General features: G+C 61.3%; 1 protein-coding gene across 1 annotated transcript in view; it reads right to left on the minus strand.

Moving 5' to 3' along the window:
- Positions 1-21,638, minus strand: part of ADAMTSL3 (ADAMTS like 3) — a gene marked incomplete at both ends in the record, with an annotated part of 71,956 nt that overhangs the window by 30,126 nt on the left and 20,192 nt on the right. The window contains 9 exons of the mRNA XM_084254108.1: positions 2,894-3,098; positions 3,592-3,642; positions 4,373-4,511; positions 6,148-6,259; positions 8,033-8,190; positions 8,678-8,752; positions 11,778-11,904; positions 15,055-15,291; positions 19,200-19,245. Of these exons, the coding sequence (XP_084110234.1) occupies positions 2,894-3,098; positions 3,592-3,642; positions 4,373-4,511; positions 6,148-6,259; positions 8,033-8,190; positions 8,678-8,752; positions 11,778-11,904; positions 15,055-15,291; positions 19,200-19,245 (1,150 nt within the window). The remainder of the gene's footprint in view (positions 1-2,893; positions 3,099-3,591; positions 3,643-4,372; positions 4,512-6,147; positions 6,260-8,032; positions 8,191-8,677; positions 8,753-11,777; positions 11,905-15,054; positions 15,292-19,199; positions 19,246-21,638) is intronic.

Raw genomic sequence — 21,638 nt, forward strand, 5'->3', positions numbered from 1 at the left:
AGAGACGGAGAGGCCTGAGGTCTTCCTGCCAAGTGTGAAGCCTCTCGCAGTTCTCAGGCGTGACTCAGACATGGACGACCTCTCTGCACCCCCTGCAGGTGTCCGGGCTATCCGCAGAGAGGTCCACAGCGAGAGGACGGTCCTGCCCTGTGAGCGGGCCCCGCCTCGCGTCCAAACTGGCTGGTCAGACAGGGCCAATGGCCACGGGGGGCTCAGCGTCTGGCATTCCTGAGGCTAGCACCCGGGCCCCAGCAGCACGCCGCTGCCCCCCCATGTCATGCCGCTGGCGCTGTCAGTGACTCCGGGGCGCGACCTCTCTGCGTCGGGGGAGCCAGGCCTTGGGTGGGGTGCTCCATGCAGGAACACCTCGGGGGCCTTCCATCCCACCTGCACACGTGGTGAGCGGGTGTGTGTGCACTGGCAGCGGAAGACCTTGCTTTTTGGTCCGCTTTTGTTCAAACAGGGTTTGGTGCAGGGCTCCAGAGTGTGCCCACCAGGGCCCGCTAGAGCCCATGCTCTGCTCGCAGGCACTGGGCTGGCACCTGCGGCGGGAGCCCAGGCCTGGCTGGGAACCGGGCTCACACCCCACCCCCATGTGCATCCGGAAGACGGGAGATCGCAGGAAGCTGCCTGTGTTGGTGCCAAGAGAGAAAAACTGCCCAAGAGAAAGGGCAACACGGCTGTGGCAGGCGAATCCACTGGGCAGTGAGCCCCGACCTGCCGGGAGCTGACCGCGTGGGCACTGCCCGCCGCCCCCCAGGGGCCCAGCACACCCGAAGACAGTACATGTCAGCGCTGGGATGGAATCCACGTTTGAGAAGGAGAAGTATGAAGAGGCACGAAGGGTGACCAGGAGGCGCTGGCTAACAGCCCTCGGCGTGGTGGCATGGTGCTGGCGGGAGGCGGGAGGTGGTGCAGGTGGGAGGCAGTGCTGGCAGGAGGTGGTGCTGGCGGGAGGTGGCACTGGCAGGAGGTGGCACTGGTGGGAGGCGGCACTGGTGGGAGGTGGCACTGGCGGGGAGCAGCGCTGGCACTGTGGTGGCACTGGCAGGGAGGTGGTGCCGGTGGGAGGCTCAGGGGGGCGGCTGGCTGCGTGGCTGACTCCCGAGCGCTGGAGAAGGCGGCGTGTGCGCAGTGAGGCCGCCTGCTGGTGCTGGACACGAGATACTTCTGGCATAAACCTCGGGCGTGCAAAGCACCGAGTGGTCTTGTTCCAATAAATTCCTTCCATCTTAGCCTGTTGTTTATGTAAACAGGCTGCCCGGTGTTTACAGGCTGCAGCGCTGGGGAACCGGCTCGTCCTGGAGATGCACCTCTGTCCTCCCCAGGCCGACCTCAAGCAAAGATCTTTTCATGTAGAATAACGAGTCACCAAAACGTGAGCCCTGTGTTGTCTCACTTGTATACTAAGGTTAAATTTAGTAAGAACTTAATCCAGGGGAACATTTTGAATACTTGGAGCCTACGGCCACAGGAAATTAAAATAAATCACTTTCCGTTGCTCTACAGGTTTTTTTTTTAAGCGAAAAGTAGAATTGTGTAATCAATAAAGATTTTAAGGCATACGAGAACACTCTGTTAGGATAAAATCCTGTGGGGACAATGGACTGAAAATGCGAGTTCAAGGGGAAAAAATGCAAAATATCCAAATTATTGGAAGCGCTTGCTCATTTTTTTTTTTTTTTTTCATAAAAACAGCAAGAGAAGCAGCTCCGCGGCCGCGGCATCCGACCGGACACGTTTTTTAAAATGCTGCTAACACTTTATTTTAAAATGACATTTTTTGATTTTGCTTAAACTTTTGGTAACGAATTTTAGATGCCAACCTCCACGCACCTGCGGCGGGTATGCAATTCTCCAGGCTTTTTAAAGAAGTGAGAACAAGTACGACTGCAGCACCCGGTCCGCCTCCTGGGGCCAAGCAGGCTGCGGCGGCACCAGCCAGGGACACGGGCGCGGGGCCCCTGGAGGGCAGTGAGGAGGGGCTCCTCCCCGCAGGCTGACGCAGGGCTGGTCTTCAGGCGTCAGCTCCCTCCGGACGCCTTCGCCGGCTCCTCGCACGGGACTCGGCAGCCCCCATGGCCTGAGCTGCCCCCACCGGTCACGGCACATGGGTGTCCACTGCTGGGCTCTTTGGGGCAGGAGGGAGAGCGCTTTACGCCCTCACACGTGACACTGAGTGGAAGCGCAGGTGACCGGGGTGTGTGTCCGCGCTGAGTGTGGAGCGGTCACGCAAGGAGCCACAGCAGCGGGGGCCACCCATGCCCCCCTCTCGGGACATGAGCGGCCGGGACTACGTGCCCACGCCCCATGCCTGGTTCACCTTGTCGGGCGCTGCTCCCGTCTGCAGGGGCGGAGGTCGTGGCCTTAGAAATCGGGCCAGGCCAACCTTGGATGCCGCTCTCCCATGGCCCAGTCCCATGTCCACCAGCGGGTGGCCTCTGGCCCTCCTCAGGGCCGAGGCCTGACCTGCCCAATTACACGCAGCTTCGTAGCCGCTCCTGGACCAAGGATGCACCTGAACGCAGCTCTTGCGTGGCCCTGCCTCAGCCTCCAGCTCCCAGCAACTCCAGAGCTCGCTAATCTGGACCATCAGGGCCTCTGCAAGCTTGAGGCATTTTGCACCACCCATCCCGCTCGCACACCCCATTCCACTTGGACCCCAGCCGCCCAGGGCGAGCCCTCGGGAGACTCTGCTGTTCGGCGTCCCACGGCCTCAGACACGGCCCAGCCTGCCGGCACCGGGACTTCCAGGTGCTCTGTCCACCCCGCCGTTCCCTGGGCCTGGCCCTGCTGCCCTGCCCGCAGCTGTCCGGACGGCCTCCTCCAGTGCTCTTTGGGAGGGGAGCAGCCCCCCACCCCCGGGCGTCCCGGCCGCAGACGCTGACCTCACCTGGGACCAGTCCATGGCCACCCACTTGGGGCAGTCGAACAAGTTGCAGGCCTGCAGCGCCGCAGGCCTGGGCGCGTACGAGCACTTCCACTCTTCTGCGCGCAGCACCTCGCCATGCACCGACTCCTCCACGCACACGAAGCCACGCCGCTGCACGCCGCCCCCGCAGGAGGCCGAGCACGCCGTCCAGGGGTTGTGCTCCCAGCTGGGGGACACAGGGGTCACTGCGCATGGGCTCGCGGGTAGGTCGCGGTCGCCAGATGCGGGGGGCGCCAGGACACGAGCCCTCCCCCGCGCGCTCCCCGGCCCTGCCCCGTGCTGTGGGGGGACATGGCCGGCCCCTCCTCCGCACCCTGTGAGGGCGGAATCGCGAGCATGGGCACACTCTGGGCTGCCTCTTGGGGAATGTGGCCGGAGACTCGGAGCCAAATCCAGAAAGAGCCGTGCCAGCACCTGGCAGGGCGTTTACATCTCTGCGATTTGAGCCTCACGCTCGAGCCCTGGCTGCACCCAGGTCCAGTCCCCCGGCCCTGGGAAAGCCCTAGAGGCCCGGCCCGCGCTCTGGGAGGACGGTTCTCACGTGGCGTAGACGTGTTTCCCTCAGCCTCTGTGGTTAACACCTGCCCCCGCAGCCACCCCGCAGAGCCCGATCCCTGCGCCCCACACACGACAGAGTGTCCGCAGTGGCGGGGACTCACCGGGGCAGAGGCTGGAAGTGGTCGTAGGGCATGACCTCTTTAAACCCGTCGCTGCAAGGGAGACCGCTGTGAGAACAGGCCGTGTCCAGGTGCGCGCGCCTGCCACTGACCGAGGCCTGGCCGCTGGCCAGAGCTCCTTCACACTAGAAACTTGGTAGGCAGCGTGCCCTGACATGCACCCCAAAATGTGGCCACCATGGCCCTCACCTTCAGGACACCCCAGAGCAGCACAGAAACACAGTCGGCGGGAGAGGAAGGGAAACGGTGCGCGCTGCGCCCAGGAAGGCGCGTCCCTGTGTCTGGAGAGATGTCTGCGCCCCTGCCCGCAAGGCCCTCCTGAGAACTATGTTTTCGGCATCACCACGCTGTCCTGCCGGCTCGGCGAGCCACTGTACTGTGCAGGACAGACCTCTGCTGTGGTCTCCGCGGGTAACCCCACGTCCCCTGGGGTTATGGGACAGGGCAGCTGAGCGACAGAGAGGGGCCCGGAAGGCCCTGTTGCCCCTGCCCGGGGCAAGGGGCTGGCACTCAAGGCCGGGCTGTGGGGAAGTCAGAGGGAAGCCGGGGCTCGGGGCAGGGCCAGGGGCAGGCAGCACACTGCGTGCGACAGTGGCTGCTTCTCCGCTTTGGGTGAAAACTCTGCACTTCCTTGCATGCTGCCCACCCTGACCGTCAGGTGGACGCTTCAGAAGTGAGGGCGGGGCAGTGCCCAGAGCAACATGCAGGTTACAGGGGGCATGTCAAGCCAGCGCTGGCCGTGGGCTGCCCCGGAGACACCCACCTGGCTGGGCAGGGGTCCATGCCGCACTCCTTCAGCTTGGGCTTGGGCTTGACGTTCTCGGGGTAGTAGTGGCAATAGTGGTCGGGGACCACCCTCTTCAGGCGGACGTCCACACACTCCGCAGAGTTGAGCTGGTAGCCTGGGGGAGGGAGGGGGTCTCAGGGCATCTCCTGGTCACCTGGGGAAGTTCTCACTGGCCACGTGGTGCCGGGGCAGGAGCAAGAGGCCTCCCCCCTGCTGTCAGCTCTAGGAGGGGGCGCTGCATGTAACGCCACCCGGGTGGTGTGTCTACTTCCCAAGTCACCCACTTGGGTCTCCTGCCACCACCCGCATGTGTGTTAGTTAAAAAAAAAAGGTGGGGGCCTCCCCTGGTGGCGCAGCGGTTGAGTGCTGGGCTGTGAGGCCGCCCGCAGCCTCTGCAGCACCGGTTCATTTCCTGGCCACCGGCGAGGGTCCCACAAAAAAAAAAAAAAAAAAAGTGGTTTTTCAAAGCCAGAATGAGCTCTTCAAGGGGAAAAAAAAGCCTAAAGCTAAACCTGCAGTCTCAGTCAACTGGTCCAAAGGTCTAAAAATACATTCACGGGGCCATCGGCTGGGAGGAATCGGACTTCATAAGCCTCGAGGCAGCTGCTCCCGTCCTGGCCTCCTGCACAGGGGCGGGCTGGCGGCCTCAGAAACACCAGGTCGAGACCACAGGAGGAAGATCTGGACGGAGTCAACACATTGCTGCTCGGGTGCCAGTGTCCCCAGGACATCAAGGGCCTCAGAGGGCCCTGGCGACCCAGACAGTCCCCCCGAGTCCCACGGGGCCGGACCCAAGAGTCCACCCAGCCACAGCGGGACAGACAAACCTGTTTTCTCCCGATGATCAAAAACTCTCCAAAATGCCATTGACACAAATCATGTAGATTTGATGACAGTATAACTAAGTTTCATGAGCTTTCCTTGTGGGTTTTATGTGTATGTTTTCATTTCCCCCCGAACAAGAACAGGATGATTACAGCTCCCCCAGTCAAAGAAAGATCTTGTTCTAAACGGAACACACTTCTTGCAGGCGCCGGGAGCCGGCAGGTGCTTGTGATTTGGGAAGAGACAACTAATTCTCCTCTTTAACTTTATGGCAGGGCAGATAACTGAAAGCAAAGGAAATAAGGCAGATTACCTTCCAAGATTGTGAATAAATGTGCTGAAATCCCGCCATGTACGGAAATGGGCCCCCCAAAGCAGCCCGAGGTCCGCCTTGCGCCTGCTCCAGCACATTACAGCGGGAAGGCCTCTGGCCAGGCACCCCAGGCCCGGGGTGGGCAGCGGATGGACTGTGTGTCCGCGGGCGCCCCATGGAAGAACGGACTTCCGCGTAAATGTCTCTCCCAGAGCGGGGTGCCTGGCTCCCGTCGCACGTGTCCAGCTGGGGACAGCTATCTGGACAAACGTGTGTGAGAGACGGAGTAGTTGAAAAGAAACAGAGGTTTGCTTTCTGCCTAGTAAGAATGTAAATCTTTGCTTCTCGGGCTGGGCCCACGGGGCTCTGGCTGGGCGCCTCCTCCCTGGCCACGCCCACCTGGCTCGGGGGCGGGGCTTGGCCCGGAACAGGCACCTGCAGGGGTTTGTAAGCAGCCGGCGTCCCCCAGTCCCTTTGCTGCCCGAGGAGGCCACTGGCACTGTCAGCACCACGCCCGCCCGCCTGCACCTCCACCTGCGCCTTCATGCAGGCCGAGCGCCTGGCGAGCAGCGCCCAGCTTGGAAGCCTGGCCTGTGCGCCCCGCCGTGCTCACCTCCGCCGCACGTCGCGGTGCAGGGGAAGAAGTCGGTCTGTCTCCACTGGTGGCTGATGGGCTGGTAGAAGAAGAACTGGACCACGCTGTCCTTGGCTGCCACAAACCTGGTCTGGGGAGAGCTGCGAGGTCACACAGGCCCGCGGCTCACTGAGATCTGTCACGATGGGCGCAGAAGTCTGGAGCCGTCGTTCCAGATAATTCCGTGCCCGGGAATGAGTTCAAAAAACGTAAGTGGACTTTGTGTGGGAGCCGTTTTCCATCCTTTTTCATACACTGAATTTTAATTCCCAGGAGAACAGGTCAGAGGCTTAATCTAGGTTAGTCTCCAACGTGGCGCGTGGTTGGAATTCTAACATTTTTAATACAACTTGAAGCAGAACCTTTCAAAATGACCTTCTGAAGCCCCGAAGCAGAGACCTGACAGACACTCCACCGGATCCTGTGCGCCAGGGCCCCACGGGGAGCGAGCTGGGGCGGGGAGTCAGGGGGTGGGGGAAGGAGCTCAACCCAGCCTGATAAACCAGTGACCAGAGGGGAGTCCCAGCACACAGCTGGGGAAGGCCCCACCCCCAGGGGTCTGGGGCTGGGAGGGAGGTGGTGAGAGGCGGCAGCTGTGAGACCCCAAGACCCCAAGGGGAGAGCTTGGCTGGGAAGCAGGCATCAAGGTGCTGAGCAGGTGTTGAGACTACAAGGATAAAGAAAAATCCTGAAAGTTGTCAGACAGAAAAAATGATGATGTGGAGGAAGGAGTGTTAGGGGGAGAGGATGTCCTGAGCTAACCCCAAACAGGCTTTGTGGGCTCCACCCCCACCCCCACTCCAGACCAAAGCCATCCAGACACTGGGAAAGACAAATCCCGTCACCACCAAGGGGAAGGTGGCTGGGACCTGAGGGTGGAGTTAAGCAGCCAGGGTTGGTATAAAAACCAGACACGTGGGCCTTGGGGGCTCTCGCTCTCTCGCTTGCCTCCTGGCTCGCGGCTCCTGGCTCACGGCCAGCTCTCAGAGTGCCATTGGGAGTCCAGATCGGCGGATCGGGTAGGACGCATTTAAAACTTTGTCTCCCACTTTTCTCCCTGAGCTGTCCATTTCCTCATTTCCCCTTCCCTTGTCAATAAACCTTTTATGAACCTTCCGCGTGCACCTGCAGTAGAGCATTGATAAGTCCTTTAAAGCGCGCGGGTGAGGACCCACAGCCAGGCACCCTGTTTTGTATCGGGGCTGCCCTATAACAGGAGGACCAGCGTGGCTGGGACTTCTCAAGCCTGAACTTGAGGAAAGCCTGGATACTGCTACCTGGTGGCAGCATGCACACACTGAAGAGGCAAAATAGTAACCGCCCCCCGACACCACGGAGGTAGAGCTGTGTCCAAGGTCATTTAGGGACACAGGCCCCTTAGGAAAACAGGAATCACAGCAAGAAATTCAGTGGAGAAAAGGAAATGTGCAATTTTAAAGAATGGCCCATTTATGAAAATACATCTTTTTTAAGAGTAGGGGGGCCTCCCTGCTGGCGCAGGGGTTAAACACAGTGCTATCAAGCCGTTGTCAGTCCCGACAGCACAAGTTTGATATCTAGCTGGCCAGGGAGCAACCCACAGGGCGCAGCAGACCTCTCCTGTCTCCCCGCTGCTCCCCTCAGCAGTGGGTTTCAGTCAGTCTGCCTGTTTGTTCCCCGCTCTGTCTCTGGTGGATCCTCTCACCCCCTGCACCTCTGGCCTGCACCCCAGTTCTTGTTTAAATAAATAAAATGTAAAAAAAAGAGTAGGGAAAGGATGACCTTGTTGCGCTGGTGCAGAGGCCCTGAGTGACCATCGCCACGAGAGGACCCGGCGTCCTCCCAGACCCGCGCGGAGACCTGCCCCCAGCTCGGGCCCACCTACCTTGAAGATGAAGTCGGCGGCCAGCGGGCCTGCGATCCGGAAGGCCTGCCGCTCGGGGCCCGTCTGGAACTCCAGGGTGGTGTTCTCCACGACGAAAACCCCGGCGCTGTCGAAGGTGTGCTCGCCTCTGCTTCCCTGGAGAGTTTTGGATTCGAAAACTGAAATGTGAAATGACAGCCCGTGAGTGCTCTCCTCAGAGCAGGCCGGCCCGGCGCTGGCCCAGGCTTCCCGCGCGCACTTGTTTTGTTTTTTTTTTTTTTTATAGAGGCATGCTTTATTTATTAGTTTGCTGGTTTGTTTGTTTGTTTTGTTTATACAAGCACTGGGTACAGTCAGAAGCGCGGGAGGGTGAGAGAATTCGCCAGAGCCAGAGCGGGGAGCAGAGCAGGCAGAAGGACCGACGTACACTGCTGAGGGGAGCAGCGGGCGGCAGGAGAGGTCTGCGCGCCATGTGGGACCCTCCTCCGGTGGCCGGGGAGCAGCCGGGGATCGAACCAGCGCTGCAGAGGCTGTGGGCAGTTTCGCAACCCAGCGCTCAACCGCTGCGCCACCGGGGAGGCCCTGTTTTTTTTTTTTTTTTTTTTTTTTTTTTGATAAATCAACTTGGAGGAACTCAGGAGTGAGGGTCAGGCCACACCCACTCACAGAGCTGCGCGGGGCCCTTCACGGTGATGCGCACGCTGCGGCTGCCCAGGGGGACGGCGATGACGTTCTCCTCCCCTGCGGAGAAAGGCGCCGCGTGAGAAGTGCGGCCAGAGCGCGCCCGGCCGTGCTCACCACCTCCTGCGCCCGGAGGCCCAAGCACCGATCCCAGAGACCCCGGGGCCTGAGCTGAGAGCCCCCACAGCGCGGCGCCCAGAGACCCCAGGGCTGAGCTCAGAGACCGCGGGGGCGCCTACGTAGAAGGCGTAGCCACACGCGCACACAGTCTCCTTTGAATCACACGAAAGCAAAGATTCCAGACCACACGGAAGCCTCCAGACCCAGGGGCTTTGATGGGGCGTCTACCAACCAGTGTCCTCCGCAAACCTGGCCTCACTTGCTCGCCCAGGGCCTCCTGGCCCAGAGCTCGGGGGTGAAGGGGGCTGGAGAGGGGAGTGGAGGGGGCTGAGCAGGCCTTCCCAGGCTGTGGCCGGCTTGGGTGACTGCCTGTGGGCGTCCAGATCCTCCACTGCCCACCTTGCCCTGGCACAGCCTGACGGCCACGGGATCCCTGATGTGAGACGCCCAGCCTGGGCCTGAGCCCCCGCTAGGCCGGGACACAGCACCAGCCTGTGCGTGAGGTCACGGAGACGCTGTTCCTTTAACTTGGAGAGTTTTGGGATTTTGGGGGATAAACTCTGGGGCGAAGCTGTTGGATCACTGGCTGTGAGCTTTCAGTGAGAAACCCGTTTCCTGCTAAAAATCAGGAAAAGCAAAGGAGCAAACAACACCATTTGCAGGCCTGCGGCTCAGGGAGGGCTGCAGCTCACGCAGGGTGTCCTTGGTGATGTTTGCTGCGCCCAGGGCATGGCTGCCCAGGGCTCTGCTGGACAGCCTGCGGGGGGCACTGGGGGCGCAGGCGGCACTGGAGGGCTCCCCATATGCATGCTGACAGGTTGAAATGCCAGTCAAAGAGCAACACCTGCAGATGGTGATGTAGGGGCTCAGGCACCAAATCCCTCGGGTAAAAATGATTAAGTCGGACAATGTCAGCATCAGACTCGCTCGTCAAAGGACTCACAGCAGAGTGGACGGCCGCACTGGACTGGGGGCACCCTGTGGGGCCCGGGTGAGAGCTGAGACCCCGTGTCTGCAGGGAGCCACACGCCACCACAGTGGACCAGGGGCCGGGGCCAGGCGCAGGGACCATGAGGCTGAAACGCCCACCCCCCAGCCACAGCGCGGGCCGCCAGAGCCGCTGGCCCAAGCCTGTCAGGGCCTCACCATGTTCACAGAAGTAGAAGACAAGTAACTTAGCAAAATACACATTGGAAAGGAAAATTGTTTAATACTGTCGTTTGGAGATTATACGACTACTTAAAAATCGGAGAAAAAATCTTATTAAAATAAAAACATTCAGGAAGTGCCCAGTGTTAGAGAAACTGCTTTGCTGGACGTCAGCTAATGGCTACGCTGTCCCGCACTGCTGTGTCCGGCTGACGGACAACCAGGTGCCGCCACCGCACCCGAGGCCCCAGGGGCCGAGCCCCAGTGGCGGGCAAGGAAACGTCGCCCGAACACCGGGGAATCAGTAAAACGGCTGCAGCTGTAGCCTCGGGCGTGAACCCCAGCTGGGGCGTTCGCCGCACCCAGAGAGGCAAACTGAAGCACACAAAATGTCCTCACAAGAGGCGTTTACTGCAGACGCCACCCACGGAGCGGGTGGGCAGACACCGAAGGACCCCGCAGGGGCAGCCCGGAGAGGCTTCCCGCTCCGGGCGGGCAATGCAGGCGACAGGCGGGGGCCTTGCGTTCCAGGGGCGTGTCCCCCGGCTGGGCAGGCGATGATTCTGATGCTCCTGTCACCGGGTGGGGCAGAGCTCTGCGAGGGATGGATGCCACCTCCCAAGTTCCAGGAGCGCAGGGCCAGTCGGCTGAGTGGACACAGGTGGCCGGGGAAGCAGGGGCCGGCTGCACGCGGCGTGGCCCCAGGGCTCCCACTTCCTCCCTTGCTGGCCAGGCCTGCAGGGCCCCTTCTGCACGCCCCGCTCGGCCCCTGGCCACACTGCTGAGGCCACGGGTGTTTCTGCAAACGGTACTCCTGGCCTTGCGCTCACCTTCCAGGGCCTCCAGCCAGGCCAGAGCCCTTTCCCTGGGACATGTGTCCCCTGCCCTCGGCTCCAGGGCGGCGCATGGCCAGCTCAGTGGTGGAGGCCTCCCAGGGTCCCTGGCAGGTCTGTCTGGTCATGAACGTGTGCACTGGGCCCCGGCAGGGACCCCAGCAGGCCGGCTGGCCCCCTCCCGCCCCGTGTGGCCCCAGTGCCTCCTCCGCTGAGAAAACCCTCCCGGCCCTCCAGCCTGTGAGATGTTCCTCCCACGGGGAGCAAGCAATACCCACGCCATAGGGATGCCCAACGCAGTACGTCGGGGAAAGGCGTGGAAACAGGAAGACAAAACCATAAAGACAGTGGCAGGGAGGACGCACGGCTCACACCCGCCGCCAGCCGAGGCTCGGGTCAGCCGGCTGCACACAGGGGCCAGCACAGGCCCTTGTTCAGGGCTGGCCGCCTAGGAGCGAGCCAGAGCACCCGCAGGGGCTCGGCACTGCTGCTGGATGGAGAAGGCCTGCTGGCCTGTGGGGGAGGGGGACCCCCACCCAAAGGCAGGAGTTGCCAAAATGAAGGGGTGGGCACTGCTAAGCCTCTGACGCGGAGACGCCTGGCCCTATGGACACGGCAGCAGGGGCCGCACGCAGGTCGCAGCAACGTCCGAGCATCAGTGAGCGCTGGGCGTGCGGGAAGCTCATGGAGTGGACGGGCCCGCCCCTCGGACCCCATGGTGCTTCCTGGGAGCAGCCAGGGTGGACAGAGCAGCCCCTGCACGGGGCACCTACAGATGGCAAACACAGGTAACAGCCACGCGGCATCAGGAGCGGGCTGAGGAGAGGCGCGGGGACGTGCTCAGACGTACCCTCTTTGGAGGGGATCTGATGTTCAGAAAACCGGTCAAGTCCTTTCCAGGACACGGCCTGGCAGCAGGCGGACGCTGTTCTAGAGGCTGCCACGCAGGTGCCCGGCCGCAGGTGGCTGGGGGTGGAACCTACTTTTCTCGGCAGACACCTGTGCCTTGGCCTGTCCCCGCACGAGCCTGCAGGTGGCGCCGTCCCCCGCACACACCCCGCAGTGGTCCTCCTTGGCGCCGCTTCCCAGGTGCCGGTCACAGCCCACCGCCTGTGGACAGGACAGAGCGAGAGCTCAGGGGTCGAGGACCGTCCGCAGCACCCACCTGGGCCCGGCCACACCTGCCAGCAGGAGACCACCCGCCTTCACGCGGGCGCTCAGCCGCAGCCCCGCCCCTGGGGGCGCAGGAATGGGGCTGCCGCCCCGGCCTGTGTCCCTGCACGTGTGTCTGAGATGGACCGGGTGGCTCGGAAAACATCCCCCCGCCCCCTTCCTTCCCTGCCCCGCCCCATCCCCACATCCCCCACGCCCACTCTCCCGACGTGGATGCCGTGGCCCAGCCACAGCTCTACCCTGGCTCTATCCCCAGGGCCTCGTCCCAGCCACCGCGCCCCTGCCCCTGGCTACACCTTCGCATCTCCTCAGGCACCAGCCGGCCCCGGCCTGCGTCGCTGCAGCCGTACCCCTCTCTACCTGCGCAAGCGCCCCTTAACGCAAGAGAGGAGTCGGGGGAGGTGCTCGCGCGGCCGCCCACTGCGGGACGCGGCTTCCTTCTCCACCTGCGTGCCCTGCTCCCTGCTCCGCAGAGCCCTGGACATCTGCGTGAACACGCCTGTGCTGGGGGGCTGCGGGAGGCAGGCCCCCTTGCTGCAGAGTGTGGGGTGCCACAAGTCGAACCCCTAGAGGGTAAACCAGGGGTCTTGACATCAACCCTCAGAGCCCACACCCAGAGCGCCCTGTAAGCGCTTCGCACAGGGACGGGGCGGCTGCGGGGTGGTGGTGGGGGGCTGCACCCTCTCTCTGGTGCAGGGGAAGAGGGGGCTGTTTCTAGCCTGTTCTTTCCAGTCTTCTGCAGCTGGAGAGAAGAGAACCGTGAGGTGCAGGTTTCAGAGGCACGGAGGCCGTGAGGTTCACAGGCCTTTGGGAGAGAAGAGAGGGCGTCTGCTCCACGTGTCCAGCAGAGAACGCACAGGCCAGCGTGGTCAGCTGGACAGGAGAAGCTGAGACCTCACCCATCCGGGGCCAGAGTCCTGCCAGGGCACCGCGGGAAGCTCCCGGCAGGACACTGGAGAATGGACTCAGGAATCTGGTAAGTAGCTGAATCCAGTGGCTTCTGAGATCTTTCATCCCGATGACGGCTTTATGAAGATGGTGGTAAAACAATAACAACAGGTGTCTTTTATGAGTGCGTACGGCGTGGCTGGCGCCGTGCCAACCCCTGCACATGTGGCTTCGTTTGCTCTCCCAGCAGTCTCGCCCACGGCTGACCCCCTCGCCTGGGCACAAAGGCTTACTCGGTCCTGAGGCTGGTGCCAGCACAGATCGGAACGGCTCCGAGCCCAGCCACCAGACCCCGGCCCGCCTCCACCCTCCTCGCGTTGAGCATCAGCCGATGGACAACCGAGAACCAGCCGCACAGACGCCAGGGCCCCTTCCGGAGACATGTGGAACAGCTTAAGGGCGACTGATTTTGGAAACGCTTGTGTGTTTGCGAGCTGACCCCTGAGGAACTTGTGTCCAGGAGCTTGTCCATGGAACATGTGCTTCTGCCAAGCTGGGTCCTCGCACAGCCCTGTCCCTGCACGCCCACATCACAGGGGGATGCAGCCTCCGGCCAGGCCTGCAGGAAGGGTGTGGGCCTCAGGCCTGGACGGCCCGCTGGGAGGCTGGGAGGGCCTTGAGAAGGTCTTGCGATCCAACACCCCAGGCCTTTATATTTCCTGTGTTGTGTAAAGTCACATCCATCCAAATCTTATGGCCAAACACGCATGTGAAAACCCAGAAAAACATCTGGAAGAAAGCCTGTTGCCTTGGGAGTCCCTGCAGGCAAAGCAGACACGCCCTCGACGTGGAGGGGCCCCTGGGCTTGGACGGTTACCCCCCATCATGATCAATAATCAGCACCACTGAAAAGCTGCAGGACATGCTCTCGCTTGACGTGACAGCTGGCCACGACATCTCGCTGTAACGGTCTTAGCGCCAATAACTCGTAAACCTGCGGGTGCGCTCCACGGGCGGGAACAGACTGCAACCCTGCGAGCAGCGCCCTTTGGAATAAACGTAAACTTGGCACGTCTGCTAAGGGCGCCACGGCTTCCGCCTAGGATTTCCCTGCCAGCCGGGAGGAGACAGCGCTTCAATACGTGACCTGACCACAAATGAATCAAAATAAGGATTTTCCAGATAAGTCCTGTTTCATCCTTCAGAAACCAACCAGTCTCTCCAGCCTCTACCTTAGAGGAAAACGCTAACAATTCCCACCTTGAAAACTGGACTGTCCGGCTGCTGCCCTCTGCTGCCCCAAGCTAGGCAGCTGACCACCAGCCCAGGGAGCACGCAGGAGCACCCCTGGAATGGCCCAGGCACCCTGGGGTGGCATCTGGCAGAGCAGGAGGTGGGCCATGGGGGTTGGGGTCAGTGTTGTCACTCAGCGTGACTTTGAAGCTAAAACACTCAGTCCAGTGAGACACAGAAGGGTGATGAGAGGTCAGGGCTTGGGCCAGGGCTGGGGTCAGGGTCAGGTTCCAGGGTTTGGGTCAGCTTAGGGGTAGGGGTCAGGGTTAGGGTTTAGGGGTCAGGGTGCAGGGGTTGAGGGTTGGGTTGTAGTTAGGGTTTAGGGGCCTTGGTTAGGGTTAGGGGGTCAGAGCAGAGGGGTTGGAGGGCAGGTTGGGAGTAGGGGTCAGGGGCAGGGGCTAGGGATCAGGGCCAGCATGAGGTGTTGGGGTGGGGTCAGGGTGAGACTCCTCCTCAGCCCCCCCATGGCAGGGGTGCACAGAACCCTGGAGAGTGTGCAGGCGGGCTCTGGTGCTCACACTTGGGTAGTACTAGGTCCTGCTCCGAAAGACCAGAACACCACCCCGGCTTGAATACGAAGCTCAGAGAACCTTCCAAAGCAGAGGTTCTCGAGGTGGGGTCCCTGCGCCAGTCTGCCCCACGCTGGCTAGAAGTGCAGCTTCTCAGCCCACACTTCGGGCCTCCAGTCAGACTCGCTGGTTTCAGGAGCCTCCCACTGACCACCGGTGGGGGCGAAGATCCCTCCCCCAGCTGCGCCCCAGCCACCCCCAGACGCAGGGCTGTTTGAAGCAGGGGCGAGCCGCAGAGGCGGGCTGAGCTTACAATGAAGTGAAGGGGTGTTCCTCGGGGGCACACGCCGGAGGAGGACGGGCTCTGGCGCAGTCCACTGCGGGCAGGTGGGCTTACCTGGCAGACGCCGCTGATGCACATGTCCAGGGAATCGGGGCGGCAGCGGGTCCCGTCCAGCACCTTGGGGGCCAGCTCCACCACCAGGCTGTGGCCCCGGGCGTGGCACCGCAGGGCGCAGGGACTGGCGGGGTCGTCGTTACGCGGCAGCCACTCATAGTAGCGGCCCTGGTACTGGACGTCGTTGTAGGCCGAGCACTGCTGAGCCCGGAAGTCTTCAGCGTCGGGCGGGCAGTCCTGCGGGACGGGCCACGCGCGTCACCCGGCGGCGAGCTGGCCGGGCAGAAGCCCTTCCTGGAGCGCCCTTATTCCTTCCTTATAAAAAACTCAAGACTGAACCCACGGTGGAAGGCCATTGGGGGTGCCCTGTGGCCACCCCTCTCCTGACCGCCCCTCCAGCAGGCCTCACTCCTAGGTCTACCACCTGCCGTGGCCACCGGCTGGATTCTGCTCTGCCTCCGACCTCTGGGTGGGCATTTTCAAATGGGCCGCACAGTCGCCTGCATCTTGAAACAGGGACTGACTGTCCTAACTCTTCCAGGTGACTCAAGTCCTCAAAGGCAGGCTGGACTGTCCTCTGCACCCGGGGGTACCTCAGCATGGGGGACCATGGCCTCACTCCTGGCCTGCAGGCCACCCTGGGAGAGCCTGGCGCTTCCATTGCTGCCCAGTGCCTGGCCCTGCCCCACCCTCCTGGCCACACCCACACTGCATGCCCTGCCTGCCCCTCGCAGCTACAGAGGAGGTCCCAGCAGCAGCTCCCCTCCAGCTGCAGGGTCCCGGGGCCCTCAGGGTGAGGGGGGAGCATGAGCTGGTCTAGATGACTTGGGGTCGAGGCCCTCCCACTGGAGAAGGCTAAAGAGCGGACAGATGGCAAAGAGCCACTTCTCCCCTGGAAAGCGGCTTCGGGACACAGACACGCCAGACCACTGTGACTTTACAGTTTGCATTTTATAAAAAATGTTCATTGTGGGCCTCCCCTGGTGGCGCAGCGGTTGAGCGCTGGGTTGCGAGGCTGCCCGCAGCCTCTGCGGCACCGGTTCAATCCCCGGCTGCTCCCCGGCCACCGGAGGAGGGTCCCACATGGCGCGCAGACCTCTCCTGCCGCCCGCTGCTCCCCTCAGCAGTGTCCTTCGGCCCTTCTGCCTGCTCTGCTCCCCGCTCTGGCTCTGGTGAATTCTCTCACCCTCCCGTGCTTCTGACTATACCCAGTGCGTGTATAAACAAAAAACAAACAAACAAATAAATTAATTAAAAAAAACATGCCTCTATTAAAAAAAAAAAAGAGTAACAAAGATCCTTGCACCTCCATGCTACACAATTCCTTGGTTAGTTTCCAAGGGCAAATTTCTGGAAATAAAATTTCTGAGAAAAATGTGATTTCATGGACTTTTCAAAAGACTGCTGGGGAAGGTGTCATTTTATCAGCCTCAGGTCACAGGAGCAAACCTTTCTCAGTGTCTCTTCTGAGCTTGGAGACTGTCCCTTCCTAAGGCTTCTCATCAAAAGTGGTGACAGAGGAAATGTGCATTTCCTCGTTCCATTGTTGTTCAACGCCTGCTCCTGTGTTTCTGCCTTTCTGTGTATCCTTCACAAATTTCCTTCTTTCCTGTCCTGCATTTATCTACTGGGATGTTCGTCTTTTTAATGGTTTTAACAAATAAAACTGTCACACTTGGGCTTCCCTGGTGGTGCAGGGGTTAGGTCTCAGCGCTATCAAGCTGTCGCCAGCCACTGAGGGTACAAGTTCGATCCCTGGCCAGGGAGCCATCCACATGGCGCTGCAGACCTCTCCTGTCTCCCCGCTGCTCCCCTCAGCAGTGTACTTTGGTCTGTCTGCCTGTTCTGCTCCCCACTCTGTCTCTGGTGAATCCTCTCACTCCCTACACCTCCGGCCTGCACCCCAGATCTTGTAGCATAAATAAATAAATCTTTTTAAAAAAAATCTGTCACACGTGACAGTGAAGCCATCAACTCTTTGCCCTTCATCCTGGAAATATGTTCCCCACATAATTTTGGCCTTGGCGCTTAGTGAGGTCAAGCAGTTTTACATTTTCATGCGCTCAGCTCAATACGGTCTCCTTTCACGGTTGTCTCTGCATCACTGAGTTTAGGGGAGCCGTGCCCGCCCTGCCCTGGGTCAGACACTTAGTGTCACTTTCAGTTGCTTTATGACAGGTTGGGGATGCTTTACCCTTTGTCACATCTGGAGCTGATTCTGATGTACAGTGTCGGGGCGAAATCCAACTCCATTTTCCCATAGTTTCAAACCAATGATCAGCCAGAATTTTAAAATATAATGTCTCTGCTTTTAGCTTCTTGAAGTTTTATTTTTCTGTGCTTATGCTTTGGCCTTTATAAACTGCCTTGAGTCCTTTTTGGAAGTAGGTAAGAAATAAATAAAATATAACAATTAGACTTTCCCCTGGGGTTAGTTGTGTTACGTTGCTGCAAATCATTCCAAAATCTTAGACTGTGCCCGTGTTTTTCCTATTTCAGCCCCACCCGGGACACCAGCAGGAGGAAGGCTCTAGGGGAGGAGGCTGGAGCCACACAGGGCCTCTCGGGAACGAGGCCTGGGGCTGGGCCCACCGGCATGGCAAGGCCTGGGGCTCTGCCGGCAGGTCTGGCCGGGGCCACTGCGCCTGCGCGTCCCCCTGCGGCCGTGCTCTGCAGAGATGGCCCAGTGGGCCATGCCCAAGCGGCCCCGGCGCATGTGGAGACGGTGCCTGGTGGGCTGCAGCCCCTGCTGGATGTGCTGGCGGCATGGGGCCTTCACCCCAGGAACCAAGGAGCCGCAGGGAGTCATGGGGAGAGCTGACAGGACCGCCAGAATGCGGGGACCAGCTCCTTGGCCACCATGGCTGTCACAGCCGCGCCTGTCTGCACCAACCATGCCCACGAGGGCTGGGGCTGGGCCGCTGCCTGACTGTGGGGCGCCAGTGGAGACCATGCCGGCACCCCACAGCACGTGGAGGAGGAAGGTGGGCCTGGCCCCTGCAAAGCTGGCAGCCTGGAGCCCCACGGGCGCTGGCAGGCTTGGCTGTGCTCAGCCCTGCCCAGGCCCCAGGGCCCTGCTTCTCTCAGCTCATTGAACACCTCTGTCCCCAGCCAGCCTCTGTCCCCAGGAAGACGGCCTGACAGCCCGCTGACCCACGACCCCCCGGCGCCCGCCCTCCCTGCCCTGGGAGGAGGGCCCCGGCCACCAGCGGGGAGCACTGTGACCACACAGGCCCTGACCACTGCTGCAAGACACCGCCAGGGCCCCAGCGCCCGCGGCACATGCCCTCAGGCCACGCTGCCTCTGCATGGCCTGCATGGTGGTTTACTTGGTGTTTAGGAAACCGAAGGCCAAGCCTTCCTCTGCCGCCCTTCTCTGCAAGCTGGTCTCCCAAAGCCAAGTCCAGGGAGCACCTATTTGTGGGGCCCTATAGGCATGGCCAGCTGCCGTGCAGAGAACCCGAGGACACGCCGCCCCGACGGCCTGGGGGCGTGGCACCGACCTCCCGGCGTGGGCACCCGGGGGCTGACGTTCGTGAATGAAGGGATGAGATTTTGTCCAGGAGTTAAATTAAAAACTGACCCAGTGCAGTCAGAAGAGACCCAATAGGGACCGCACAGGTCAGCAAGCCCGGCTGGTCCAGCAGGGGCGCAGACATATGTGCCCATGGCACGTGACGCCGGCCTCTGGCTTCAGACGCCCTCCAGGGCCTGTGGACAAGACCTGGCGACCTCCATAAGCCCCTGTTCTCCTCGCGGTGGGAGCTGGGTGAGAGAGAAGCCTTTCCCCCTCACCAGGGTGCGCCCCACCCGCCGTGCCCTCAGCGCAGGCCAGCTACCCCGCGGAGTCTGGGGGTGCAAGCAGGGGTGCTCAGCCGACAGCCAGAGTAGGAGGGCAGGGCCCTCCCCCGCAGCGGGCCTGTCGCAGCCCTCAACGCACCCCGGGAGGGGTCACAGGTGTGATCTGCTGCTCCCGTGGACCCGGAAACTAGTAAATACCAAAGCAGACCCCCACGGGCAAGCCGCCTGGAAGGGCAGGGAGAAGCCTTGACCACTCAGCTCTCCCCGAGGGCATCACACGATGCCGGGCACACCGGCACTAAGGCACAGACGTCCCGCGCCCACGCCGATCAGGCAGAACTTACCTGATTGCTGCACGTCCTGTACCGGATATTCTGTCCTTCACAGTCCCTAGGGAGAAGGGGGGAGAAGGGGCTGAGCGGATGGGGCACAGCGGGCGCTGCCCCGACCTCAAAGACTCAGAGTTCAGATTCTTAGAACCACCAGGAGCGCTCCAGGCCCAGGCGCCTGGGCCCAGAGTGGCACCCAGCGGAGCGGGGGCTCTGCCGCGGAGCGGGGCCTCTTTCACAGAATTCACACGGCAGTAATGGGGGGCAACTGCGGGTCTCCCTTCCTCCCTCCCTGCCTGGTCAGCAGGCCCCCACCCGCCCCCACCTCGTCTCTGCTGGAATCTGCTCCAGGCGACACTTCTGCGCCTCACCCAACCACTGCCTTACTGGGGGCGCTGCAGGTGTTGGGGGCCTCTGGGTGCCGACGCAGGGGCTCTGCGGGCCCAGAGATGACACCCTGCGCTCCCCTACCCATACCCCGCCGCCTGCCCCCTGGACACCCTCCCGCGCGTGCGCACCCACGCACGATGGCCGCTGCTGCGAGGGCCCCTCTCCCCTCCCCTGACCCCCAGTCAATTCAACAGATAAGTCACAGAGGAGGTGAAGGGCAGCCCTGGGGGTGGCGAAGGCCAGGGCGGGGCAGTGGCAGGCGGGAAGCCACGGGCTCCCCGGAAGCTTCCACCCTCGCAGGGGGCCAGGCGGGTCACAGAACGCTGCTCCGGGAGGACCTGAGCTGGTGCAGGCGCTGGGACACACAGTTGCTGGGGTGTTAAGAGGCACATCCCCCGGGGTTAGGGTGAAGGGCTGTGGGGACCGATGCCCGAGAGCTCCCCCGTCTCTTACAGCGTGGGGTAACAATGTCACCCCAACAAAAGTACAAAATTTAAATGAAGAAAAGAAAGGCATGAAGTCGAGCTCCAGAAATAGACTTTCAAAGGCACTTTCTAGCACCTGCTTGCTTTTCGCTGCGTACACGGGAACGAAACCCCCGTCTGCGGAAAGACCTGCGAGACCAACAGCAGACGCCAGGCCCGGGGCAGGGAGTGGACAGCTGGCCTCGGCCTGCTATGTGGACTGCCGCACCCCACTGCCTGTGGGGAGGCCTCATCTCAGGCTCTCTCTGCATCTCGAGGTCCCTTGAAGGGTCCCGGCAGTCGCAGAGGCTTCAGAGCCGGCGCGGCCCCGGTGGTCACAGAGGGGGCGCTCCCCCGGATGGCGTCTCGCAAACAGGACGACCTTGACAGCCGCGCAGGCGAGCCAGGCTCTGGCGTGCAGAGGCCCCTATCCTCAGCCTGAGTGTCCATCCAACCCTGAACCTCCTCTTCTCCTTGTCTGACTGCAACGTGCTGACCGCTGGCCCGGCCCGGCCCGACGTGGCAGCTGTGCTGGACGGGGGTGACCACTCAGGAAACAGCTCGAGATGAAATGCAAACTCCTTAGCCTCAAGGACACGGGAGTCCTAACTCCCCATGCAGAAGCCTGCCAGCTTATTCTGGAAATAATTCCTCTGGCTCAAGGCAACGGAGCTGCAGGAAAATTACTTCCAAGTTTTTAATTTCACCCTAATCACGGCATGCGAGAGGACATGGAAACTCAGGCACTTCATTTCACGATATGTGTTCTCGGCCCATTACAACATTCATCACACCCTCACGCTGGAGGTTTTGGAAGCCATAAATTTATGACTCTATGAAAAACACATGTTGACTCCACGTGAGGATACATTAAAAACATCAATCAGCCGTCCCCGGAGTTCACAGCACTGGAACGTGTGACACGCGCTCCATGATCGGTCGACGCAGACACTAGTGTCGTAAAAACGGAGCAGCTCGTGTTTTGAAGAAAGGAAGCCTATCCACGTCTGGACGCCGGCACACCAGCCTGCGCGTGCGGGGCTGGGCCTGGCCGGAGGGTCCCGTCGCAGGCCTCTGTGGGTGTTGGCCGGCGTGGGGCGGCAGTGCAGAGCAGACCGTGCATTTGGAAGGCACTGGATTCCGAGACAACTTCATTCACAAAGAAAGAAATGAGTGAAATCACTCCTTCACCCTCCTCCGACTCGCGGGCTCCAAGGTGCACAACCGCTAGCAACGGCCCGGCTTGCTGCTGAGCCCGCGCAGGGTCTGCCGTGGCTCCGTGGCTCCCAGGGGGCACCTCCAAGTTCTCTTCCAGGAACAGTCGAGCGCGAGCTCTGGGATGCGCGGCTCCAGCAGGAGTCGGAGGCCGTCCGAGGTGGCGGCCCCGTAAGCTCTCCCAGAGGAGCGGCTTCCGGCCTCGTGACCTCGGAGCACTCTGCAAGGTGGTGGAGGTCCCGCGTGCCGAACCAAGGGCTCGGGGATGAGCAGGGGCTGCCTGGAGGCGGGGGCGGGGGGGGGCGTTACCGGCCTAACTACTGCCCTTCTTCTGAATTAATCTAATTAGTATTTTATGCGCGAAATGATGTCAACTCCCGACTGA

Source organism: Talpa europaea (genome assembly GCF_964194135.1).
Source record: "Talpa europaea genome assembly, chromosome: 14".
In the NCBI taxonomy this organism is placed as follows: domain Eukaryota; kingdom Metazoa; phylum Chordata; class Mammalia; order Eulipotyphla; family Talpidae; genus Talpa; species Talpa europaea.